Raw genomic sequence first — 26,921 nt, forward strand, 5'->3', positions numbered from 1 at the left:
TGGGATCTGTTCGTTTGCTCTGTAATACCTTTGAGAAATAGATGGGGGGGGGGCAATTGACAGTGGTAAGACCTCCATATCTCTCTTCGGTAAGTCACTGTAAATAAATACACGATTTAAAGCGGCAACTCTAACTCCACTTAGCATGGGCATGGGAGCAAGCCCCGATTGAATGCAACATTATTGACATCTTGGGTCTGCATTATTAGGACTGGGCGTTGAGGGATTCCCTCCATCCTTCCGCCAAATTCCACAGCGGCCTCGGCTGAAGTGCACCTTGATTGCATTAAAAAAACACACACACCAAAAAAAACAACAACAACAACGCGCGCGCACACATACATACATGCATACATAACGGGAATATATTTTATTGCACTGCCGAACAGAACAAAACGGCTTCTGCCTTTTTCAGTAGCCCTGGTGTGAATTCTGCAGTGGGAATATAGATGCAATCAATTGCCCATTTATAAAGACTACTGCTTTACAACGCATGTTGGGAGAGCTGCTAGCTGTTGGCAAATCTGGAGGGCTTGTGCAAATGGCCCTGCTCGTGGGGTGGACGGGTGCCTAGCAGTGCTGTCAGGATGAGGGCCGCGAGTGGGAAATGTGCAGCCCTGATTTTCACATTGCAGAGCCTTTGGTAAGATAAGGGTGGCCTGGTTCCTTCCCCTGGCAATCCACTGACAGGGAGGGAGAGATATAGAAGCAGGTGTTGTCAGAAAGAGAATTACTCTTATTTTCATTTCTATACTGCTTTATATTTTTAATAAAATAATCTCAAAGCAGTTTATAGCACATTATAGCATTAGGCAATGTTGGGGTTTGCTGACTGGGCCCAAGCTGTCTTGTTCACTGAAAAGCCAATAAATGCCACAGACAGAGGAGATTCCCATAATCACTCGTTTATTCAGCTGAGTAAAACAGAGCAGGAGAGCCACACTCACCAGTGTGATGGTGAAATCGCCCCAAATAGCCTTTGTTCATACTTTTTATAGGCATTCCCCCTTTCGAGGTTCCTTGCGCTGATCAAAACAGGACACCCTTGAAGGGGAGAGTTGCCTGGCAGAGGGAGGTGCAATCGCCTAGCAACGTTACCTGGTTTTCACATATTTGTGGTTCATCCTCCTAAATTCCAAAGCAGGCAGTTTTTTACAGAAGCAAAATGGCATCAATTAGGCTAACAAAAAAAGAGAGAGACAAAAACAGGGCTCTGTGGCTTTTCCTAAGACCCCACAAAACAATGTCCCAGAGAATCGTGGAAATTGCAATGTGACAAAGCAGGGGGGGGGCAGTTCTGTCCCACAGCAGCTGTTCCAACTGAGGTCATCATGTGTGCCAGAGTAAACAAAGAGGTTCCAGTCACCACTTGCTCGGATGAAGGGCTTCTGGGACAGTTGCTGCAGCTCTGTCTAAATACAAGACACGATTGCCTATGGACATCTCAAGCCTTGGGCATTGTTGAAAGTTATTATTCCTCTACTTTCTTCCTCAGTATCCCTTCTGCCGGGTGTCTTATTTAGTTTTCAAACCTGAGGACAGGACTTGTCTCCTCGTTTCTGACTGAACAGCAGGATGAAAGAAAATAGAATAAAAATATTAAACTGTACATTTAAAAGAATATATTCCATCTTTGTAGAGCTTGGAGTTAAATTTGCTCTTTGCTGTTCTGGTACAGCCAAAAGGAACACTATATTTTCTTATGGAAAAATAAGCTGGTGGTATTGCCAAGTCTATTTCCTGAGGAGCAAGGCTCAGGTATCAAGCAACAATAAATAACACTGGGAAACAAAATTTTTGTTGCATTGGCACCTGCAGTTGTTCTAACCTAATTTCGTTGTGCTTTCATATCTGAAGTTGGTTTTGTTCTGTAAACTCTAGTTTTTTTGCAATTCATGTTTTCCACTTTTTGCCATAATTTTGCTTTTCAGAATGCAAGAATTCAATATTTTATTAAGCACATAGCCAAAGTAGTACAATATGAGTATAAATGTAAGTGACTTACATAGCATTGAACATGACATGTATAGCATTGAACATGACATGTCTATGTACATAGATATGTATATGCTGGAGGTATGCAAAAAAATGTGTTCCCTTGGGATACACAGTATACTGGGGAACATTTTTTTTTTTTCATTTTCTGTTGCATAGTCGGATCTGAAAAATACAAATATTTTAAAAAATAATAATTAAAAAAACAAAAAACTAGGATGGAGCTCCTCTACTCATTGTCCCCCAGAAGATGGAGTTGCCTGGACAGAGCTACTCCCCCTTCCCCAGCACAGAAGCCCCCACCTTCTCTACCGGTATCTTTCCTGTGAAATGGCCACTTTTGAGATCCTAGAGTTTTGGGAGATAATGTTTCCTGCATTCCAACATCTGGCTCACTATTGGAGCTCTCACACACCTGTCTCTCACTGGCGCTGTTTTTCTCCTTCCCTTTGTTCCCAGCTCCAGATTACAGCTGCTTTCCCCCTCCTCTCTGCCTTCTGCTGCTTTGGTTTAAGACTACTTTGGTTTAAGACCTGACTCCAGAACGGATTAAGTTCATAAACCAAGGTACCACTGTAAGGCATTATTTAATGGTACTAAGAGCCATTATAAAATTGGTGAATTAATTGAAAGTTAAAGAGTTGCTTAGAAACATAAAGAGTAGCTTCCTATTAAAAAGGTCAGTCTATTGACGCTTATATAGTGGTACCTTGGTTTAAGAACAGCTTTGTTTATGAACAACTTGGATTAAGAACGCTGCAAACGTGGAAGTAGGTGTTTTGGTTTGTGAACTTTGCCTTGCATCCAGAACATGTTTCGCTTCCTGTTGAGCGTGTTCCATTCCATTATTTTACACCACAAGGGTCTTCAAGTCCAGCCCCTGCAGGAATCTTTTGCTCTACATGGGGCTCAAAGGATGACCCTGAGATTAAGGGTCTCGTGCTCTACTCAACGAGCTATACGGATTGATCTAAATAGCAAACAGCAATTATTTATTTTTTACAATTTACAGTGGTGTAAAAGAAAGGGTGTAGGAAATGAAATGATTGTTGTCTTTTCATTGTTTAAGGATGTTTTGTTAAGACTTTTGATTCAACACACTTATTTCAATATACAGTTGTACCTTGGTTTTCAAACTTAATCCGTTCCGGGTTAAACCAAAAGCATTCTTAAACCAAGACGTGCTTTCCCATAGCAGCAGGGGACTCAATTTACAAATGGAATACACTCAACAGGAAGCGAAATATGTTCTGCAGCCAAAAAGCACTTTTTCACCAACCAATCAATCAATCAATCAATCATTTATTGTATTTGACTAAAAGGCATTACAAATCCAGTTACAAAAGCAGCAAATCCAATTAAGCCTATTAAAAAATAGGTTGTCCAACCCCCTTGGAATGCAGGAAATTCAGTTGAAATTGTATTTCTGTAGTGCTATTAGGAATACTCGAAATGGGTACCCACCCACCTCCCTTCATTTGGGGGGGGGGTTCTTTGCCCAACAGCTTCCCTGCCTGCTATCTCCCCCTCCATTGCCTCCCCCTGGCATTGCCTCCTCCCCCAGCCCCCACCCCAAAATGCCTGCTGCACCCCAAGGCGTTTTGCACTCACCTGAACCCTTGCAGGGAAAGGGGCGGGGCACAATGGGAAGGGGCGGGACAACAAGACTGTTTAAGCCACGCCCCCTTTCCAACAGAAGCAGCATGGGGGCAGGGTGTCAGTATCCAGAATCCCCTTCTCTGCTTCAATATATTTCAATGTAAAATGCTATATCCTGTATTGATATAGTTAGGGCAGAGAGAGAGAGAGCGCTCACAGCAGAGCAGACATACAGGACAAACTGTGTCCTGTACTGATTGAACACAGGACCTATATTGATTCAATACAGGACCTAGAATTTTACACTGAAATACAGGGCAATCCTGTATTATATAAGACGGGTGGCAACCTTAGCTGGGCAGATGAAGGTATCTGGTTGTGCTGGTGCTGATGCAGCATGGCATTTCTTCTTCACTGCGCTCCTCCCAGCGGTCATTCCTCCTTTGGTCACTACCGTGGATACACAACTTGACTGCCTGTCTCCAGGCACTGCTGTTGTCTCCAAGAGAGTAGCACAGGCGGAGTCGCTGTTGCCAAACTTTGTGTCATGTTTGTAGACATATTTGTAATGCATAGATGGTTTGCCATGGTGCTGGAGGAGACTCTGGAGAGTCCCATGGACTGCAAGAAGATCAAACCTCTCCATTCTGAAGGAAATCAGCCCTGAGTGCTCACTGGAAGGACAAATCCTGAAGCTGAGGCTCCAATACTTTGGCCACCTCATGAGAAGAGAAGACTCCTTGGAAAAGACCCTGATGTTGGGAAAGATGGAGGGCACAAGGAGAAGGGGACAACAGAGGACAAGATGGTTGGATGGTGTTCTCAAAACTACCAGCATGAGTTTGACCAAACTGCGGGAGGCAGTGGAAGACAGGAGGGCCTGGCGTGCTCTGGTCCAGGGGGTCACGAAGAGTCGGACACGACTAAACGACTAAAGAACAACAAAGTTGGTTTGCCTAGCGGCTACCTCTTCCATTCTGTGTAAATGACCAAGCCAGAACAGCCCTGCTATAGTTTTATATTTATTTACATACCTTTCCTTTTCCCCTGACATGGAACCAAACCAACGCGGAACCTTCCACTTCGCGCTCCGCGTTTCCACTTCAACCCTGAAGTACGCCGTACTGGAGCCGCGCTCTGATTGGCTCCTGGGCTTTTCGCGCCGGAGCGGCTCGGGACGAAGGCGCGGTTGCCGGGGTGACGGCGGCGTTTGCGCAGCGCTGCCCGTGCGTGCGTCGCTGGTCTGTGCCCGCCGCTGAGCCGGGAGCGGCGCTATGGCCAGCGTGCACGAGAGCCTGTACTTCAACCCCATGATGACCAACGGGGTGGTGCACGCCAACGTCTTCGGCATCAAGGACTGGGTCACTCCGTACAAGATGGCGCTGCTGGTGCTGATCGGCGAGCTGGGCCGGGCCGGGCCGCACCTCAGCCTGCTCGAGAGGCGGCGCCTCAACCGGCTGCTGCTGCCTCTGCTGCAGGTGGGGCAGGGAAGCGGGGGTCGGGGGGGGGGGTCGGCCGGGGCAGCACTTGGGCGAGTGGCCACGCTGCCGGGCGCGGGTTCAGCTCTGTCCCTCATGCACTTCATTCCTCTCTCTCCTCGCCGCTTATTATCCAACACACACCTACATACACGGGGGCATCAGATTCATGCCCGTGCGGACTGTCGTCGGGGAAAGCTTGTGGTTTGTTATTTGTGTGCATTGATATGCCACCTTCATCCTCCAAGGAGCTCAAGGTGGTGTGCATGGTTCTCTCTCCCTCACAACACCACTGTGAGGTAGGTTAGGTTTAACTGGAGGTGTCAGGGTTTTCCTTTGTTTAGCTCTGACAGCGCTCTTCTGTTCTTCTGTTCCCTGGCCCCTCTTCACTGGAGATACAGTGAATGGGCATTGGGAGTAGGACTGCCTTTGATGGCAGTGCCAGAGTGACCAGGGGAAGAAGACAGGGCTGCTGCACCTTCATAGCTGCAAGGAAGGCCGAGTTTCAGTAGGGTTCTTTGGATGCATAGGGAGCTATTCGTGACTTTTCTTTCCTTCATTACCCAGCTTGGGAATTCTTGTAGTGCAAGTGCAGCAATCAAAGTTGGGCACATTCTTTCCTGTAGTAGTAAAGATGGCTATAGATGTTGGGGCTGGTACAGTTTACTTTTGTTTTCATCTAGAAATTGCTGTTAACTATTTCGTGTTTCTCCATGTGCTTTATTTAGGGGCCTGATATGACACTGTCTCGCTTGATTAAGGCTATTGAAGAATGCTGCCCTCACTTAGCAAGTTCTGTTCAAATAAGGTAAGTTCATTTGTTCTTTCCATAAGCATAACTGAGATGAGAGTTCTTAATCTTAACCCTGAATACTTTTCAAGCAGAATTAAACAAGTATGTAGATAAGGACATGATAAATTGACATAGTAGTAGGTTTAGTGACTTTTGTTCTAAAGTTCACATTGTCTAAGTAACCTGAAACAGAGCAATGTGGCTTTTTAAACAAGTAGGAAAACCAAAGGGCAGTGCAGAATGTTCTGGTTCAATATGCAGTAAGCCAACAAATCCATTTTCCAGGAAACTCTATTCTATCAATTCTCCAGCCCAGTTTTCCTGCCTCTCCCTCTCTCCCTGCCCTTAACAGTCAATACTGCAAGGCCACTCAGCATGCTCAAACCTCATTGGACTGCTTTTTAGTCCCCCCCCCCACCTTTGGGTTCCCCCCTCCCATCCCCCATCATGTGCAGGTGTGCTTCTGCAAACCATGGGTGTGAGGGGTTTACCCAAGCTTGATGATGCCTCTTCTCCTAGGGGTCTGCTTGAGTGTACAGTGGTACCTTGGGTTACAAACGCTTCAGGTTACAAACACTTTGGGTTACAAACTCTGCTGACCCGGAAGTAGTACCTCGGATTGCAAACTTTGCCCCAGGATGAGAACAGAAATTGCACGCTGGCGGCGTAGCAGCAACGGGAGGCCCCATTAGCGAAAGCGCGTCTCAGGTTAAGAACGGTTTCAGGTTAAGAACGGACCTCCAGAATGAATTAAGTTTGTAACCCGAGGTACCACTGTAGTTCTTTCTTCAGAGTGTCCAACACTCCCTCTCCCTTTTCTAGTTCATTCCGCTCAGGAGTCAGTCCTAAATCCCAGCAAGTCAAATCTTAGAGCTGCTTAAGGGTTCCAGGGGAGGGTCTCCTCCAACAGGGGGCAGGTTTATTCTGAAATTGAGGGCTTCTATGCCTCTCCAGGTGTTTGGCGGGGTGGGGGGTGGTGGCCTCTGTCTAGGCCCAGCCTGAAGAAAGCTTCCAGTGGGGAAGCAAGAACCATATCTCTGTAGACGCGCCTTGTTTAGGCATCCAGCCTATTCCCTCCTCTGGATGTTCATCCTGTTCTCTAAGGCTTTTTATACCCCCCCCCCCTCATTCTGCATAAGGCACAGCAATAGGGTTCCCTCTCTTCCACCAGACAGCTAATGGAAAGTGCTCCTCCCTCCTCCCACAGCTGGAGTCTCCAGAGAATGTCCAGTTGTGGTCTCCTCAGGAGCCATTGCCTGTTGGTCTGGGGTGAGGCCTACTTAAAGGGCCAAGGGCCAAAAACACCTGGCAAGCCCTGACAGCCCTCCACTCTCTCAAGCTGTCCCAGTTGAATGAATAGGTCTCTGCCATATGTATTAATTTTGTATTATATTTAAAGTAATCTGTTGTTTTTAAATGTTTTTGTTACATTTTCTACATTGAACTGGGACATTTTTAGAAGGCGATTAATACACAACAATAAATACTAATTAACGCAAGAATGGTTCTTCTTTGGCTACATCAGAATAGGCACTTGGAATTTAGAACTCACTATGAATATGTATGATGGGTTTAGTTCACTCCAGACATCGCTTATATCCTGTCCTTTAAAAATTTGAAGCAGTTGCATTTGTTTGTATAGGACTTTGTATAACCTTTATAGAAAAGCCTTATGGGAGGGGAGTGACACCACATATGTTCCAGCTGAAATCTCCCTCCCCCATAATGATCTCCCCTTGGGCAGATGAAAATAAGGACTGGAACATTGACTTATACAATTTATTTTGGCCTCTGTTGGGAGAAAATGACATATTGTTGAGGAGCTAAATATCTACTCTGAGGGTTCTGGTGGGCACATGTTCCGTGGGATGGTCTTGGGAAAACAGACATCACTGCCCTCATGTCATATCACAAATTGCTTTGGAAATCACTCACTTTCAGAATACTGTTTAAAAAGTTCTAATAATAGAGTTAATTATGTAGTTCTTTGGATCCTGACTACAGATTTGTATAACACCTAGTTTTTGTTTTTTTAAAAAGTCATTTATTTGAAACTTTTTAAAAACAACAACATAAAGCTCTCTTTGCAAATGCTTGCTTATAGACTTTAAAGGTGTGGAGAACTTGTCTACCTATAAATATAAAAAAAACTAACAGAGTAGCATGATGTAATGGTGTCATTTCTAGTATTTTATTATCCTCGTCCAAGTGCTCTGTAAACACCGAAAATTATACAGATTGTTGAGCTGGTTGTTTTTAACCTAGTCTGTTTCTGGCCCTGTTCTTTGGCACATAATTCTTAAAATAATAATGAAATTCCAGATTGATCTAATTTTAACGCCACTTTCTAAATGAATGCTGCCCCCTGCCCCTTTCCCCACACTATTCTTTGGGGAGAGGACAATAGCTTGGTGGACTATCATATGGTTTGCATGCAGAAGGTCCCAGGTTCAGTCCAGGACATCTCCAGTTGAGATGATCAGGTAGCAAGTGATGGGAAGGGCCTGTGCCTGAGACTCCTGGAGAGCTTCAGCCAATGTGAGTAGGCAGAACTGGGCTGGATGGACATGATCTGACTCTGTGTGGTGGTATCACTTGCAGAATAAAGCTAATGGCAGGAGGGGAGTTGAAAGATATGGAACAATTCTTTGATGATCTTTCGGAGGCATTCAGTGGAACAGAGCCAGAAGTTCACAAAACCAGCGTTGTAGGTACTGTATCATTTATTATATAAAAACCTTGGAGAGCCTCTCTCTATCCTTAGGGACTTCCAGAGTCCTGGGTCCAGAGTGCTCACCTCTTTTTCCTGGGCAGGGGAAAGAAAGCATGGTTTCTCTCACTTTCCTCATATTCTCAAGGTAAAGCTGTTTCTAACATTACAAAGAGTCATTTGTAGTTTATCACATTTGATGATATTTTGCAGTGATAATAGTTTTTTAAAACTCCAGTAAGCTGCAGTTTCCCAATACCTGCACGTTGCACAAAACATGGTTTTGATTAGTGACTTCAGTGTGCCAATTTTTGTCAGGTGAGAAGCAGCCTTTCACTTATGTTTTCACTAGTGGAGACCATGGAGGAAACCCTGTGTGAGGGAGAAAGAGGAAAAAGAAGCCTTTTGGTTTGAGATGAGGAGGTCTGAGAATTCTTTACTGTCTTAGTGGAAACTCCTCTATAAAAGGAGTGGCTAGCAGAGAGGTCAGAAAGGAATGGGTGGGTTTATACATTTGCTGAAAGTCTGTGGGCGTAAAGGAAAACTGGAGAGCAAAGAATTCAGTTCTCTATGAGTTGAGTCTGTATTGGTTTCTGATCCTTACACCTGTGAAGATATACAGAAAAGTGGATGGGAAATGTTAGTTAAAATCTCAGAAGCCAGTGGTATGGTTGAATATGGTTTCTAGTGATTGGAGTTGCATGTTCAGTGAGCCACCGAGCTCCTAACCACTATTCATGACCAAAACAAGCTATGCAAAACAAAGTGGATTTGCTTTGCTTAAGTTGTAGCATTCATCCAGAGTGCAAAATTAGAGTTTATTTGGCCATGTGATTAAAAAATTTTTTAGCGTGGAGTACGCTTATCTTGGTTATAAGGACTGTCTCCCCATAGTGGTGTGAGTGGGTACTGCAGGATTTGATGGAGATCAAGACATCTTAATACACTCCAAGAAACAGATCCCTCCCCCCTCTCTCTGTAGGCTTGTTCCTGCGCCACATGATCCTGGCGTACAACAAGCTCTCATTCAGCCAAGTGTACAAGCTTTACACGGCTCTTCAGCAGTACTTCCAAAATGATGAGAAGACAAGCGGAGGAGACGAGACTGAGATGGAGCTGACCCACTGTGGGGAGCTGGAAGGGAAGATGGAGAAAGATGAATTTGATGGGCCTCTCAGGTAAGCTTCTAAGATTTGTTTCTAAAACTTGTCTCTGCCCTGCTTTGATAAATAAATCCTTCTAGCAGCTTTTGTCAGCTTGGTGTCCTCCCAGTTCTCATCAGCTGCTGCCAGCACAGCCACATGAATCACAGGACTGTAGAGTTGAAAGGGATTCTGAGGGTCATCTAGTCCAACCCCCTGCAGTGCAGGAATTTCAACTAAATCATACATGACAAATGGCCATCCAGTCTCTGCTTTCAAATCTCCAAGGAAGGAGAGTCAGCCACCTCTCATGGGAGTCTGTTCCACTGTCAAACAGCTCTTACTGTCAGAAAGTTCTTCCTGGTGTTTAGTTGGAATCTTCTTTCTTGTAACTTGTTCGGGCCGTAGCCTCCAGAGCAGAAGAAAACAAGCTTGCTGCATCCTCCATGTGATAGCCCTTTAGATATTTGAAGATGGCTATCATATCTCATCTCACACTTAGACTAAACATACCCAATTCCTTCAACTGTTCCTCATTAGGCTTGGTTTCCAGACTCTTGATCACCTTGGTTGCCCTCCTCTGCACATATTGTAGCTTGTCCATATTCTTCTTAAATTGTGGCGCCCAGAACTGGACACAGTACTCCAGCTGTGGTCTGACCAAGGGAGAATAGAGCAGGACTATAATTTCCCTTGATTAGAACGTCAGACTTGACTTCAGTTAATGCAGCCTAGAAGAGCATTAGCCCCTTTTGCTGCTGCATCACACTGCTGACTCACATGAAGCTTGTGGTCTACTAAGACTCCTAGGTCCTTTTCACAGGTACTACTGGTAGGCCAGATATCGCCCATCTTATATTGGTGCAGCTGGTTCTTCCAGAACCTTACATTTGTCCCAATTGAAATGCATTTTGTTAGTTTGGGCCGAGTTCTCTAATCTGTTAAGGCCATCTTGAATCCCAGTTCTGTCTTCTGTGGCATTAGCTATCCCTCCCAGCTTTGTGTCATCTGCACATTTGATGAGCTTCCCTTCAATTCCTTCCTCCAAGTCGTTTATAAGGATATTGGACAGCAACAGGCCCAGGACAGAACCCTGCCTCACCTCACTTGTCCCCTTTCCCCAAGATATGAGGAACCATTAATTGGCACAGCAAATCCATCCAAAATCTTGAGAAAAGGTCTCTCCCATCATCTATGACTAGATCCTTCTAACAGAAAATGCCAGGAACTGAATCTAGGATCTTCCTCATGCAAAACGTGCTGTATCTCTGAGCTCATTTTCCACCTCCCCCCACTCCTTAAGACACATTATCTCAATCTTTTATACAGCCCTGGGAAGACATAGAGGTTGTCTATATTACACCCATATTGCAAATGAGGGGCTGAAAATGAGTGAGTGAGTGGTTCAGGCCAGAAGTAGTGTTTGACCCCCAGGACTTCTTCATTTATGATTCAATAGGCTGAGCATATTGAAAAGCCATTTCAGCCTCTTTGGTCTTGTAATTATTAGCAGGCTAGAATTCTGAAGGAATTTTACAGTGGGTCTTTTGCTCTGTCTCAAGGGAGGAAGAAATATCTTGCAATAGCCCGCTGTCACAGAAGCAAGCAGAATACTTCCTATCTCAACAGGTAAGTTAATAGTTATTCTTAAACCTGCCAGTCGGGTGAGCTAAAGGTGTGGCTGCTGGGGAGGGGGGCTTTTCCATGGTGGCACCTGGTTATCCCCAGACGTGCTCCATTCTTAGTGTCTTTAAAATGCCATGTGAGGTCTGTCCTGTTTCCTCACACCTTAATACCTATTCACTCTGTTGGAATTCTGAAACAGTTTTTAAAGTAAAATATATTATTGATGTGATTGAAAATTTCAAAGGGCTTTGGATCCCAGCCTTTGAGTTCAGTTGCATTGACATCTGGATGCTAGAATGAAAGGTATGTTTGAGAGCCATTCTTGCTTGAATCCCTTAAGCCCGCTTTTCATTTCTCGTAATCAAATTAGCAAGAGCCTCTCTTTTGAGTGTAGCCTAACAAAGCTTTGGCTAAATCTCTCCATGGCAATTTGTAAACATGCTGTCAACCACCTTTTTCTTCTTGATATGGAAGGAATTCTGTTGCTGTGGTGATAATAAATTTAAATGGTTTTTAATCCCAGCAAATTCATGCTTGTCTTTGTCTGCTTGCTCAAGTGACAGGTTTTTAATTTAATTCCAGGCATCTTTATTGAAAAATGATGAGACCAAAGCTCTCTCTCCAGCAGCTTTGCAAAAGGAGTTGAACAGCTTGTTAAAATTTAACTCAGATTTTGCTGAAGCGGTAAGTTTGGTTTGGCCCCCCCCCCCCCCAGGCAGTCTGGTGTAATCTGTACTGTAGCACACTCAGCAGTTTGGTGTTGGTAGCACTGGTAACAGTTTTAGTGACATCTCTGACCATCATTGGCTGAGCTAGTATGTCCTGGGCAGGTCAGGCAGCAGAGCTGTCGTTGGTTGAGGTGCCTTGTTTCTAAAGGAGGGCATACAGAGAAGAAGAATGTCTCAACAAATTAGAAGCTGGGAAAGGTAGGGCACCTGGGAAAGCAATGGGAATTGGTACAGAATGCTGAAAGAAGGAGGGGGTGGGAAATTGAGAAAGGGGGAATGGGCAGAAAAAAGAGGAGCATGTGGTTGGGGCCACAGTGTTAAGGAAAGTGGAAAGTACTGTGGTTTGAAATTAGCCCACCAGATTCTTGGCCTCATGGCCCCTAGATTTATCATTGGGTGACCTCGCAACCTTTCACCAAATTAGGTAAAGGTACCCCTGCCCGTACAGGCCAGTCGTGTCCGACTCTAGGGTTGCACGCTCATCTCGCTCAAGAGGCCGGGAGCCAGCGCTGTCCAGAGACACTTCTGGGTCACGTGGCCAGCGTGACTAAGCGGCATCTGGTGAGCCAGCACCAGCGCCGCACACGGAAACGCCGTTTACCTTCCCGCTATAAAGCGGTACCTATTTATCTACTTGCACTTAGGGGTGCTTTCGAACTGCTAGGTGGGCAGGAGCTGGGACCGAACGACGGGAGCTCACCCCACCGCGGGGATTCGAACCACCAACCTTGTGATCAGCAAGTCCTAGGCACTGAGGTTTTACCCACAGCGCCACCCGCGTCCCAAATTACTGTGTGCTAAATCTGTGTTCAATGTGGCCATTGCAGTTGCCTCTGATCACTCGCAAGCTGTTGTTTGCTGCTGTTTTCACTTCCAGCATTATTTAAGCTACTTGAACGGCCTTCGGGTCCAAGATGTCTTCAGTTCAACACACAGTCTCCTTCACTACTTTGACCGCTTGATTCTCACCGGCGCAGAAAGCAAAAGCAACGGCGATGAAGGCTGCGGGCGGAGCCTGAGATACGCAGCTCTCAACTTGGCTGCGCTGCACTGCCGCTTTGGTCACTAGTGAGTTGCTTCGTGTTCCTCCTGCTGCACAAATTGGCATGAGACCTTCTTTCCCCATCTGCCACATTGCTGCTTTCCCTCTGAGAGATCTCATGTGAACTCAAGACGGTCCCACAAGATCTCACAAAGGCATCTCAGAGCCCCTTTGCTGAGCAGCACTTGCCTGGTAAGCAAGGCGGAGCACTTAAAAGCTCTCTGCCTTTTGGGGGGAGGAGAAGAAGGCCCTCTCAGCATGCCACCTTCAGAAGGTAAGGATGTTTGCACAAGCGGGTTCCAGGGAGGTCAGGTATGCAATATGGTAAGCTCTTATAGTTCCCTTCCTTAGCGGTAATGGTAACTGCAAACAAATAAAACAAAATAAACTAAAAATTGTAGTGATAAGATGATGGTAAAGAATAAAATAGTAATAGGAAATTGGAAAGAAAACCATCACCATCGTTTTAATGGAGGGAAACATGAGTAACAGGATTTGTTCAGTGAAGTCAGCCTTTGAGTGGGCCCATTGAATGAATAGACTTTGACTTGACTCCTTTGATTTCTGTGGGTCCACAGTGAGCGTGGCCTAGCTGGATGCAACCCAGACTCACTGAGTTTCATTCAGTAATATTGAAAAAATTGATATGAAATGTGGTTATACAAATAAACAGTAACTGACGGGATTGCTCTGATTAAGGATGTGTCCTGAACTTTGTCATTCCAGTAATGGATGAAACGTTTTTAACACAAAAGAAGTGGTTATCTCGCTCACTTGTTCTTTTCCTTTCTGTGCTGAAAATGAATCAGCTGAGACTGAACGTTTCTCTAAAACACGATGCACAACTCACCCCCTGAGCCCCCAGCAAGACTTGAGAGCCAGCCACTTTTTCAATGAGCCAAGGAGGGAGAAGGGGGGACCTTAGCGTGCCGGTGGGGGAAGAGGGATTGTCTTCTCTCTCTTGATGCTGATCTCCACACAGACATATCCAGCCGGTCCCTTGGCCTATTTTCCCAGCTGCTGTTGCTACCACTCCTGCTTCTGCCTTCCGGAGCTGACCCCTTGCACTGTGGTTGCATTTCCGTGCAAAGGTCCCAGAGTGTACTGTGGATCAGAAGTGCTCCCCCCCCCCCCCAGCTCTTAGCATCAAGATTCTACTTAGTGCTAACCCTGAAGTCCACTGGGAGGGGTGGGGGATCAACAATGGGATATGATCTTTTTGGCCCCTGACGGTTCCAGGCCCTGCTCCTACCAGACCCCTGGGTTTTTCCACCTCCCTGCCTGTAACATCTCATTGTTGGATGAGTCTGCATGAAGAGATTCTTGGCTACTTCTGTGTTTCCTTTGACTGTAGCCAGCAGGCTGAGCTCGCCCTTCAGGAAGCTATCCGGATCGCTCAGGAGTCCAATGACCACGTCTGCCTGCAGCATTGCCTGGTAAGATGATGGAAGCTTTCAGCTGGTGTGACAGAGCTGTTGCTCACTTCCTTTCCATTACTGGTGCCTTCACAGATGCTGACCCTATTTGCCATAAACTCTGAGGTTCGGACAGGCTGCACGTCTACAAAAATCTTGGCTGGTTTTACTAAACGGCTTAAAATTGTGATCTGTTGTTTCCATCCAGCCCATGTTACATCTAGTTTAAAAAAGGAAGAAAACAATTGACTTGTTAGGTTTTAAAAGCTGATTTTTTGCCTCCAGCTGGCTCTGGCCGTAACAAGTATGGCTATGTAAAAGCATTCTTTTGCTCAATCTGTATTCTTTAACCATTTGAACACTGCACTCTGTTCTCAAATCTTTACTGGCAAATGCCTTGGCTTTTATAGGTTTTCCTTCCCCTTTAATGGCACCAATCAGAGAGAGAAGATTCCTGCCTCAATGGCAGAATAAAAACTTGAAAGCTGTGAAACATCAGAAGCATCATCAACCACTGTCGAAACCTATGACCATAACTCTGTGGGTCCCATTGATTTGTGGTCCACTGGCATCCATTCTTAATGTGAGGCTCACTTTTGGCATGCTTGACTCCTGAAAGGCAGTTTGCAGGCATCTATAAAAGAGAAGAATCTACTCCTCCTCTGTTGTGTCTGTGGACCAGCCTTCCCCAACCTGGTGTCCTCCTAATGTTTTGGACTACATCTCTCGTTGGCTCCAGCCAGCACATGCTGTACTCCTAAGCATCTAGAAGGTACCAAGTTATGGAAGACTGATTTAAACTATTATGCAACATTCATTCCCCCCCTTCACTCTTCACTTTCCAGAGCTGGCTGTACATCTTGGAGCAGAAAAGGTCGGACAGCTGTGTGCTCTTGGAGCACTCTGTGAAGAAAGCCGTCTATTTTGGATTGCCGGTATGTCTCTCCAACCCTTATTTATCCATTCCTTTGTCATTATAACCATTTTACGCAGCCCTTGGATTAAATGTGCTAAGGGCTGTTAGCAATAAGCAAAACTGCAGTTTTTACAACTGTAAAGGGCAATCACAGCAGATTTCCCCTTTTTAAAAATCCATTGGATGCTGAGCTGCAACCCTCCCTGGGAGAAGGTTCTGTAACTGGGATGACACACCCAAAAGCACCCTGTTCCCAGTTGCTCCCCCAAACACACCTTGGAGATGCCAGGGACTAAACCTGGGACTTCCTGCAGGCACTCTGCCGCTGGGCTGCCTCCCTTCTCCAAACTCTGGCCCTGCGAGCTTGGCTCTTGTCGTTTGCTTGGGGCTCTCGTTGACTGATTGCTTCCCTTTTCAAATTCTGTGGCTTTGTTTATTTTGTTCCTTTCTCCTAGTATTTAGCTTCCCTGGGGATCCAGTCCTTGGTTCAGCAAAGAGCTTTTGCGGGGAAGACTGCCAACAAACTAATGGGCGCCTTAAAGGACTCCGACCTCTTGCACTGGAAACACAGCTTGTCCGAACTCATTGACATCAGCATTGCCCAAAAGACGGCCATTTGGAGACTGTACGGTCGCAGGTAGAGCAGACCCTTATCCATCTGCCTGCGCCTGCCTGCCACATGCCCTGATTCTGCAGGAATGTGGAAAGGCTGCTGAATGTGGTATTGGCCACAGACTTAGGCTTCCTGGTAATTCATCGCTCTACAAAGTTTCTCTGTCATCCCCACAACCAGCAGAACTGAAATAAACTCTGCAAAAATAAAATAAAAAGGGAACATGCAAATAATAATAATTTTTTTAAAAAAAATTGCTGGCAAAGGATTTTATTTTATTTTTTGCTGCAAAGTACATGAGATGCTTCTGCACATAGCCCGAGGTGCAGGGTCTGTGGCTATCATCCTTCAGCGCTCAAATCTTCCTCTTGCCTTAGCACCATGGCCCTCCAACAAGCCCAGATGTTGCTGAGCATGAACAGCCTGGAGGCCGTGAACGTGGGCGTGCAGCAGAACAACACCAAATCGTTTGCTGTGGTGCTGTGCCACCTGGCAGAACTACACGCGGAGCAGGTGGGTGGTGTGTGTGAGACTGCATGCTCTGGTTCCACGCAGTCATTTGCTCTATAACTGGCAGTTCTTTTTCTTCCTGGAGGCTGGAGGGAGAGGTCACTCTTCCCCTGAAGCAGCACCTTGGTTCTAAAAGGCTCTGGGAAGACCAAGGAGAAATTTGGCTTTTAAACGAGGAGAGCAAGTCTCTGGCTGTCTTTAGCCCTCAAAAGTCACCCCTTTGCTGCTAGAGAGAGCTTTTGCTCCAGCTTTTAGCTCCTGGAAGAGAGAGGACAAGATGTGCCAAAGCCTCAGAGACCTAGGAATTATCTGTCACCCCCTGGGCTTCTCCTCACTGCTCAGTTTTTTTCATCAGCCTTTTGCTGTTTTGTTAATACTGTTATTGTTTCGTTCTGTGGTTTTTAATACAGTGGACGCTTGGGTTGCGAACATGATCCATGTGTGAAGCACGTTCACAACCCGCAGCGTCCGCAACCTGCAGCGCTGTGTCTGTGCACGCGCGGGTTGCGATTCGGCGCTTCTGCACATGCGCAAAGCGTGATTTAGCGCTTCTGCGCATGCACAAGCGCCGAAACCCGGAAGTAACCCATTCCGGTACTTCTGGGTTTGGTGCGCAACCTGAAATCGTGCAACCCGAAGCATCTATAACCCGAGGTATGACTGTATTACAGTTTTACTAAAAGTCTTGTTTTGATTTTAGTTGTGATGGCCTTGTAATCCACCCTAGGGCCATTTGGTGAATGGGAGCTGCTATCAGTATAGATAATGTAGGGTTGTCATATTTCAAAAAGTAAAAACCAGGACACCCCGAAAGTTGTTGAGCCCAAATGTTGTCCGGACATATGGTAGCCCTAAGATAAAGTCTAATAATATATATTCAGGGTATCATCTGAATCTGCTGCGAGCATGCTTGCTTGCCTCCCTTGTCTGTCAGACTTCCAGGCCTTTTCAATCATCCCTAGGCCCCACCCCCTTTCCCACCTCATCCAGTAGGGTTGCTTTTTCTCCTTGTGGCACTACTATCCCACCCACCAATCAATTCAGCTGTTGCACAGTCCATGGAGGACACCAATGGATGGTGCCCACTTCCAAGATGTGGATGGGTTCTCGGTTTCCCATTCTGGGAAAGAGCAGCTCCCATCAGACCCCACCACCTTGACGTTAGCCAATTGATGACACTTGCCCATTGTGGAGTCCCCTTGTCAAGTGAACTCTCTGGTTGGATACTCATGCAAGTGTCGTATGTTTCATAGCTTTCCATGACTGCCCAAGTATAGCCATGATGTGCTTTGGGGGTTCCACCTGAAAAAGTGAGTCTAATGGAGAATAGTTCCCTGGTCCCAGAAGGTTCTACTGCTCCTGCTTGGGTAAAACCATTTTAAATGTTCCATTTCTGCATCTGACAAAGTAGGCCATACTATGAAAAGAAAAAACACACCAAACCTCTTCAAATCAGTTAAGGGTGTGTTAATCAGTTATTTATTTTCAGGCTGTTTCATTTTGGGGCATTTTATATTTTCTATTTTTCTTGTAAACTGCTTTGTGTACCATGGCAAAAAGGCAGGTTAGGAAATAAAAAAGAAATCAAATAAATAGTCAAGGACAGAGTCCAGTCAAAGGCAAGTTCTGTTAGGGCTCTTTCAGTGAGAGAGTTCTCACTTCTGTTGAAATCAATGTGACTTAAAAGCACTTAGCCTTAGGAGGATTGTTCCCCAAATCTTATATTTTTCTTGGAGTTCCTATAGACATCAAGGTTTCTATTTTGAGAACCAATTTCTTGAACATTTACTTCAGTCTTGTCTTTCTGTGTATGTTTGTGTCAGGGCTATTTTACAGCAGCCTCTGAAATACTGAAGCACCTGAAAGAGAGATTTCCTCCCAACAGTCAGCATGCACAGGTGAGGCCCAATGTTTGGACTGTAAGCTCCTTGGGAGCAGAGACTTATCTTTTTTATGACATAGGGAAGAAGCACTCTCAGCTTGCTTTGGGTAGCATTTCTGAACAGTGCTGTGCCGAGGATTTGGTGGGCCTTCCTAACCTCTTAAATTCTCATGCTTCACCTGGAGGAAGCTCTCTGCAGACTTGAGTGAGAATAGTTCTGGTTCCCACATCTCAAAAGGCTAATGTACAGCTGAAGAAAGACGAGCGGAAAAGGTGAAAAGTAAAAGCCTATCCAAAATGTGACCAGGGATCTGGAGCAGCTCACCTGATGAAAAAAGGCTAACATGGTGCCTCTCTGATGCTGTTGGGCTCCCATCTCCCTCCAGCCCCTGCCAGCATGGCCAGTGCTCAGGGAAGGTGGGAGGTGCAATCCAGCAACATCTGGAGGAGCCACAGGTTCCTCTGCCCTAGTTTTAGAGATAAGGGTTAGGGCAAGTGATGCCATTATCCATGGTGTGAAGAAAGAAAAGTGATTCTCCTTCTCTCCTTGGTCCTCCAAGGAAGGTGATTGGCATGAGATTCAGGGCAGGCAAGAGGAAGTCCTTTTCCACGCAGCACATGGTTAAGAAAAGGACTTGGACGAAAGACTCCCTTCAGTAAATGGACAGGGAGGGGACTGCAGGGATGAGTGAACTGGAAAAAGAGATGCCGCCTGATCCAGGAATATTGGAAAGGATTTCCGGGTGCATGGACGTGACACCGGTAACGCCAGACGACTGCATCCTGGAGGATAACAATACCTGACCCTTTCTGCTAAAGCAAGCACCCCATCCTCTGGGTTCTGTCATGGCCATCTTGGCTACAGCACCCTTTGATTTGTGTCAGGCCAAAGAAAGCAGACCCTGAAATGTTACTACCTCTGTAATATATATACCTGTATGAAGTTGGCATGTCATATATTTATGAGGTGTGTGTGTAAGTAAGACTCCTGTCCTGTTTCTTTTTAACCTGATCTGGAAATGTTCTTGTCCAGCTGTGGATGCTGTTTGACCAGAAGATCCAGTTTGACAGAGCTATGAACGATGGCAAATACCATGTTGCTGGCTCCCTGGTGGCTGGGATTACAGCCCTGAATAGCATTGAGGGGGTTTACAGGTAAGAGATCACAAACCTGCAGGAACAAGGGCCTCTTCTGATGTCCCCTTGAAACGGGATTAGCATTAACATGGGATTAAAATGCCTGTGGGATAAGGCATTGTATTCCTCTTTCTTTCTTTCTACTTGTGCTAGCTTTTCCCACTGTTATACTGTAGAATATATATATATATGTGTGTGTGTGTGTGTGTGTGTGTGTGTAAGACATTTTGTACATGCATTAGTAATGCTTTACCGCATGAGTTGGGAAAAGCCTCACTGGCCCTCAGCCGTTGAGTGCATGGACTGCCAGTCCTGGATGTTTCACTATCCATCGTACAGCCCTAAGAGCTTGTGAAAACTTGCTTCTTTTAAGAAGAGAGAGAAACATAACTAGGATGCTTCCTTATTCCCTAAAGGCAAGGCCACAGATCTGTGGCAGACCACCTACTCTGTTCAGAAGGATCCAGGTTCAATCCCTGGCGTCTCCAGGTGAAGCTGCACAAGACCCCTGTGGGAAACCCTGGAGAGCTGCTGCCAGTCAGTGCATGTATGACTGAGCTAGATGGAGCAAGTTCTACTATTTGTCTCCCTAGCCAAGTATTGTCTTTTCTGGCTGGCAGCAGCTCTTCTGGAGCTCAGGCAGTCTTTCCTCGCTTGCCACCCAATCCTTTGTAAAATGGCGGTGCTGCCAGAGATTGGGCCTGGGCCTTCCTGCCCCTCTGCGTGCCCCCCTCCCTCGGCAGCGTCTGAGCAAGCTGCGTTCTGCATACCATGCTGCTCTGGGCCCGCAGTGTGAATGCTCTGGTTAGGGCAGGATGCCACCCGTGAGCCCATAAATAGAGGGAAAGCAAACAATTTCTAACTCCCCCTTTCTGAAAAGTCTGTTGCCCGATGCCAGTTGGCACTTGCCATGACGAGGTGACTTTTGCCTTGCCGAGTTCTGTGCTCTTTCAGATGCGTTGGTGGGGGAGGGGTTTTTTGTTTGTTTGTTATTATGTTATGAATTTTTGTGTTTTTATACTGTAAACTCATCCTTGGATGAAGGGCAGTATATAAATTTAATAAATAAAATAAATAAAAATAAAAGAAGCAATTAAAATGCAATTAAAAACCACTATGAATATATAATATGGACACACCATAGGCCACCTGAATGAAACTTGCAGACCACAGTTTTGGAGCCCCTGCATTAAGGTTGAATCAGAAACTAATGACACTTCATTGCAATCCATTCTTTGCATTAAACTGTTAGAAGTCTGTATTTTATTTTGAAAAATTATATCCTGCTTTTCATCATCTAGGTCTCAAAGCTGCTTACTGTGATAAAAAACAAATAACATACAAAAATTTAAACATAAATTAAACCACAGAAATTTAAATTCCCAGATATTTTTAAAAGAACATGAATTTATTTATTTGGTTATTGTTTTTAGTGGCTGGTGACAGTAAGGCGCTAAAATGTGGGATACAAGTAAATAAAATCTTACACTTGATCCAGCCAAAAATAAGCACTTTGATATTGAGGGAAGAGATTTTGAGCACTTGAAATCACTGCAAATTGGAGGTGCTTCAGACTCCATTTTGGGGGCTCCTGGGATTCTGTCTTCCAGAAAAGCCATCCTGCTTAAAGCGCAGAATCAAATGTCTGAGGCGCACAAACTCCTGCAGAAGCTCCTGATTCACTGCCAGAAAATTAAGAACACCGAGATGGTGATCAGGTAAGCATTGAGTTTCCCTGGGGGCCTTCTAAGTGCCCTGCAGCCGTGGGGCGAGGCTGGGGGTCCTGCTGGGCCTCTTGCGTGGGTGGCCCCTCTCTCTTTCGTGGGCCTGGGGGAAGCTCACAGGGCTTTCCTGCAGCAGCTCCCCGCATGCAGAATGCTCTCCCCAGGGAGGCCCACCTGCTATCAGGGCAGCCCTCATTTCAGCACTAACAAGTAATGTTTTGCTTTCCTGGCATTTGGGCAGCACCAGTATTTTGATTACATTATAAACATGCTCGTGTATTTTTATTGTTTTTTTACTCTGCTTGTAAATCACTTCAGACTTTATATTATATTTTATATTTATTTTAAAAATAAGAATAAAATCCTTGTGCATTTTTAATTTTTTTTATTCTGGTTGTAAATCACTTCAGATCTCTTGTAGTGTGCTTCCTTTCACACTGCTTCCTCTGTTTTATTCTCTCCATTTCCTGCAAGAAGGGGTGGGGCTATAATACCAGCCTCAAGTGCTGGGCAGGGCCTGTGGCTCAGTAGTAAAGCACCTGCTTTGTAGGCAGAAGGTCCTGGATTCCGTTCCCAGCACCCCTAGGTAGGAATAGATATGTCTCCTCTCTGAAAGTGCTTCTCAAATGTGGGTCCCCAGCTGTTGTTGGACTACAACTCCCATCATCCCTAGCTGGCTGGACCAGTGGTCAAGGATGATGGGAGTTGTAGTCCAACATTGGCTGGGGACCCAGGTTTGTGAAGCACTGGTCTAGATCAAGGGAACTAATAGCACCACTCTATCCTGCCTTGGTCAGACCCAGCCTGGAGTCCTGTGTCCAGTTCCCAGCTGAGAAGCTGGAAGGTATGTAAAGGAGGTTCACTAGGATGGTCCAGGGTCTGGAATCCAAGCCTTATGAAGAACAGTTGAGGGAATTGGGTATGTTTAGCCTGGAGAAGAGGAGAGGTGATATCTGGAGGGCTGTCACGTGGAGGATGGAGCAGGCTTGTTTTCTCCTGCTCCAGAGGGTGGGACCCAAACCAGTGGCTTCAAGCTCCAACTAAACCTCAGGAAGAACTTTCTGCTGGTAGGAGCTGTTCCACAGTGGAATGGACTACCTTGGAATTTGTAGACTCTCTTTCATTGGAGGTTTTTAAGCAGAGGTTGGATGGGCCATCTGTCGGGGATTCTTTGACTGCATCTCCTGCATTGTAGCGGGTTGGACTCCAGTACGTTTCCGAGCAAAATTCAAAGTGTTGGTGCTGACCTTTAAAGCCCTAAACGGCCTCGGTCCAGTATAGCTGAAGGAGCGTCTCCACCCCCATCGTTCTGCCCGGACGCTGAGGTCCAGTGTCGAGGGCCTTCTGGCAGTTCCCTCACTGTGAGAAGTCAAGTTACAGGGAATCCGGCAGAGGGCCTTCTTGGTGGTGGCACCCGCCCTGTGGAACGCCCTCCTACCAGATGTCAAAGAGAACAACAACTACCAGACTTTTAGACGACATCTGAAGGCAGCCCTGTTTAGGGAAGCTTTTAACATTTGATGCATTACTGTATTTAAAATTGTGTTGGAAGCTGCCCAGAGTGTCTGGGGAAATCTAGCCAGATGGGCGGGGTATAAATAATAAATTATTATGATGATGATGACCCTTTGGGCCCCTTCCAACTCTAAAATTCTGTGGCTCTATGAAACCCTGGAGAGCCCCTGCTGCCATACTTGACAATTGGGACCAGTGGTCTGACTTGATAGGCAGTAGCTTCCTACATTCCTAAGAGTTGAATTTTCCCGCTCCTCTACTTACGCACACTGTTGTATTTCTTTCCTTGCTCCCCTCTGCATGACTTAGTGTCCTCCTGTCCATTGCTGAGCTCTACTGGAGGTCTCTGTGCCACACAATAGCTCTGCCCGTCCTGCTCCAGGCACTGGCTCTCTCCCAGGAATACCGCCTCCAGTACTTGGCCTCTGAAACCATCCTCAACTTGGCTTTCTCCCAGGTATCTTTGGCACAGGTGCAAGCAGTACCTGCTTTGTTCTTCCTGCTCCTTTATGCAGTTCTGTCAATGTGCTGTAAGGGGACAGCCCCTTGCCCCAAGAGGCTTGCAATTTAAAGTTCGATGCACAAAAAGAAATGGTAAAACTTACCATATAAGTTTAATATATCTATCAGTGTTTAATTGTTTTTAAATGATTGCTCTATCTATGTTTTCAGGGGTTCTTATTTTTATCTGTAAATAAATATATATTTTTTATGTATATGAATCTATAATAAAAGGGGGGATAATAGGCATTTATTTCATTCTCCTGTACTTGGGCTTAGTGAATGACCTTGGAATGTGGGATCTAAAATAGCCGTTCACCAACATAATCTGCAGTTGGGACTCCAAATCCCATCAGTCCCGGCCAGCGCAGCCAGCCATTGGGGATGGAGGTAATTGCAGTCCACTCACATCTGGGAGCGTCACAAGTTCCCCAAACCCCTCTTTAACTTCTACACAATACCTAATTCAGCAAAGCGAAATCTAAACCAGCAGGTGATGATCTCTGCCTGACATTGGGGGGCTCCCGCTTCCCTTCCAGCTAATCCTTGGCATTCCCGAGCAAGCGCTGAGCATTTTGCACATGGCGATCGAGCCCATCCTGGCTCACGGGGCAGTGCTGGACAAAGGAGCCGCCATCTTCCTGGTGGCCAAGTGCCAGGTCGCCTCTGCTGCCTCCTACCCTCCTCAGAAGAAGGCGGAAGGTAATAACTCTCCGTGCACCTTCTCATCTCTATTCCATAGGCATGTGAGTGGAACGATATATTGCGGGTGGGAGGACTCAGCCCAAGAGGCACAGGCCTTCAAGGGCATCTCTTGGGTACACATACCATCCTCCGTCCTCCATCCAGGGCCACAGTCCGGCCAGGGAAGTGATATGGGAAGGGGACGGAGCAGGGCCAAGGAGAGGCGTGGCTGGTGGAGGCTTGGTTCAGGCAGAATGCTGAAGGCCCAGATAGGCAGCTGGCTTTATAATCTATTTAATCAACTGCATTTTAATATATTTCACTGTTTGATCTTTGAGGAGGGGGGTGTTTTTTTAACAGTTGGGCAATATATGGATTTTATGAAACAAACAGGCAAATGTTTAAGCAGCAGAAGGAAAACTTTGCTCTTTTTTGACAGCTCTGGAGTCAGCTATCCTGAACCTCAACGAAGCCAAAACCTATTTTGCCAAGGTGGACAGTAAGGAGCAGCTCCGGGATGTCCTTTATCTCCAGGCCAGGCTGTTCCACAGCCTTGGCAAGGCCCAGGAGAGGAACCAGTGTGCCATGCTCTTCCGCCAGCTGCACCAGGAGCTCCCTGCGCGGGGGGTCCCCTTGATCAACGCCTTCAAATGAGCCCTTTGAGCAGAGGGCCTCACTCCAGAACAACAGGGCTCAGCGCCGTTCCGCTTCAGCAGGACTTGTGCAAGAGAACTCTCAAATAGATTGCCTCCTAATCCGTTCCTCTGCAGCAGCCTTTCCGAGACTGGTGCTGTCCTCATGTTTGGGTTGGGGCTGATGAGGCGGTAGTCCAAAACATCTGGAGTTTCTCCCCCACCTCCTTCCGTTTATTATTATATGTCTCTTGTTCTGTGCAATCCTCAGCATTTGGAAATCAGTACCAATAAAGTTGTAGGTTTTGGGGTTTTTTCTTGCTACAAAGAAGGATGTTTCTGTCTGCCCTGAAATATGTTTCGCTTTGGCTGCAATTCATGGTTTGCTTGGGGATTTCCTGCCCCCCTTCTTCTTGCAGCTGAGACTTGAGCATTTGGCTTTACAAGTGGCTCCATTGTAGGGAAAGTAGGCTTTAGGAACACAAAAGGTTAGTTGTGTGGGCAGCTAATTGGCGACTTACTTGCGAATTGTGCAATTTCTTCATAAAGTGTGGGACTTCTCCCCGCCTCCCCTGTGTTTGGAAACACAGAAGTGGTTGGCTCAGAAAGGACTAAGAGCCTGTATGCCTGGCTTGGACGCAGTACGGTCACTTTCTTAAAATACTTCTAGGTTACACACAGCATGCCATCCTCACCAGCTTCTGAGGAAAAGAACAAAATTTCTAGCTCTCGTGGATGTCTCAAGAGATCTGAAACCACATGAACAAAAGCAACCTCAGCTTCACCACAATAGTTTAAACATTATGTATCCTAAGTATACTGACATTACAGTGTGCTCTATGTGGGGCTACCTTGGGACTGATCTGGGCACTTCTGCTGGTGCAGAACGCCGTGACTTGGTTGCTTGTTGGGGCATATTTGCCTTGTTTACGGGGATTGCATCGCTGTCAGTTTGCTAACAAGCCAAGTTCAAGGTGTTGATACTGACTTAAAAGTTCCTGTACAGCTTGGGACCAGGTTACCTGAGAGACTGCCTTATCCCTTATACACCCAGTAGGTGGCTGCAGTCGGCAGGAGAGTTTCTCTTGCTAGTTCCAGAGATCTCAGAAGCCTGCTCTGCAGAAACTCTGAGCAGGGCTTTCAGTGCGGCTGCTGCTGTTGTATGGAATAGCTTTCCCCTCAAGATACAACAAGCACTCATTATCTTTACTTCCTGGAAAGAGTCAAAGGTATTTTTGTTCCAGCAGCCTTTTCCAGCTGGATAAATGGGTCTTCGCCATGGTTTTAATCTTCTAAATGCACTTGTTGCTTTTGTGTTTTTAATTGTGTGTAAATCGCCTTGAGACGGAAGCTCAACCCAAAAATGTTTACAAAAATACATATATTGGGGGAAACTACATAAAAATGAATGTATTAGTGAAGATAGCTGGCAAAAATGTGCATGTAAGTCAAAGCTGCATCAAAAAAAAGTGTTTATTAGGAGAAATTCACATTAAATTGTTGAGAAATTTTCATGATTTTTTAAAAAAGAAATTGCTGTGGAAATGTGGAAAACTGAAGATAGGAAAAATAGAAAACAGAGAGACCTGAAAATGGCAGATTTGTCAATCCCTGGTGACTACAAGATGCTAAACTGTTGAGCGAGGTGGGGTGGGTGGAATGGAATGGAGTATCCTGGCAGATGGGGTAACTGGCTTGCTAGAACCCTGAACAGAAGTGTTCCACGTTACCACATATTGTTGCAGGTCCTCTGTGTCGGTGCCCTTTCCATTTACATATATGCAGTCTTCGTATCCAGCTCAGAGCCACAGTTCCTGCCATGACCACATAACAGCGAGAGGGTGTTTACCCAATGGATCATGTTGTGTTTGTGCAAGACGGGTTCAAATCCTCAATGGACGGCCTTGGGAAATCATCTGTGCCTCATCTCTCCCATCAGCAAAATGGGAATAAAGAATTTATAGGGGTGAGAGTTGTAAAATGCCATGTGTGCTTGAATGACCTGATCAGGGGAGCTGCTGGCTCTCGCTGGGAGGGAGAGGAGGGGCCACACACAGGATAGACACACCCTGGGTACTCCCATCTATTGGACTGGCCTGACAAACTGGGTTTGGTGAGTTCTGAATCAACTCACGCTGGCCTAAACTACAGTGGTACCTCGCAAGACGAATGCCTCGCAAGACGGAAAACTTGCAAGACGAAAGGGTTTTTGGTTTTTTGAGTTGCTTCGCAAGACGATTTTCCCTATGGGCTTGCTTCGCAAGACGGAAACGTCTTGC

General features: G+C 45.9%; 1 protein-coding gene and 1 long non-coding RNA gene across 3 annotated transcripts; one reads left to right on the forward strand and one right to left on the reverse strand.

Moving 5' to 3' along the window:
- Positions 1–889: 889 nt before the first annotated feature.
- On the reverse strand, positions 890–4,696 carry LOC144325746 (uncharacterized). Its single transcript, XR_013390936.1, has 4 exons — positions 4,629–4,696; positions 3,944–4,093; positions 2,006–2,160; positions 890–1,563 (listed from the first exon to the last, which is right to left on the reverse strand). It is a non-coding gene; the product is annotated as an uncharacterized LOC144325746 (long non-coding RNA).
- Positions 4,697–4,763: 67 nt separating this feature from the next.
- On the forward strand, positions 4,764–26,235 carry LOC114586410 (anaphase-promoting complex subunit 5). Of its 2 annotated transcripts, none has more exons than XM_028709817.2 (17): positions 4,764–5,072; positions 5,801–5,880; positions 8,467–8,576; positions 9,558–9,753; positions 11,280–11,346; positions 11,926–12,027; positions 12,949–13,139; positions 14,468–14,549; positions 15,374–15,463; positions 15,900–16,081; positions 16,435–16,570; positions 18,391–18,465; positions 19,483–19,604; positions 21,197–21,304; positions 23,135–23,282; positions 23,866–24,028; positions 24,450–26,235. In XM_028709817.2, exons 1-17 carry the CDS (start codon positions 4,869–4,871, stop codon positions 24,662–24,664), a joined length of 2,271 nt encoding a protein of 756 aa, XP_028565650.2. In that variant the 5' UTR covers positions 4,764–4,868; the 3' UTR covers positions 24,665–26,235. The 2 variants fall into 2 exon arrangements, with proteins under 2 accessions (XP_028565650.2, XP_077776104.1); XM_077919978.1 differs by lacking the exon at positions 4,764–5,072 and adding an exon at positions 5,197–5,371.
- Positions 26,236–26,921: the final 686 nt, after the last annotated feature.

This window comes from Podarcis muralis, chromosome 16, assembly GCF_964188315.1.
Source record: "Podarcis muralis chromosome 16, rPodMur119.hap1.1, whole genome shotgun sequence".
Lineage (NCBI taxonomy): Eukaryota > Metazoa > Chordata > Lepidosauria > Squamata > Lacertidae > Podarcis > Podarcis muralis.

Bases quoted from the DNA above. Each gene is read 5' to 3' on its own strand.
- LOC114586410 (XM_028709817.2), top strand. From the start codon at position 4,869: ATGGCCAGCGTGCACGAGAGCCTGTACTTCAACCCCATGATGACCAAC. The intron at 9,754-11,279 runs GTAAGCTTCTAA...CTCTGTCTCAAG, and splicing joins GAATTTGATGGGCCTCTCAG to GGAGGAAGAAATATCTTGCA. The intron at 18,466-19,482 runs GTGAGGCCCAAT...GTTCTTGTCCAG, and splicing joins CCAACAGTCAGCATGCACAG to CTGTGGATGCTGTTTGACCA.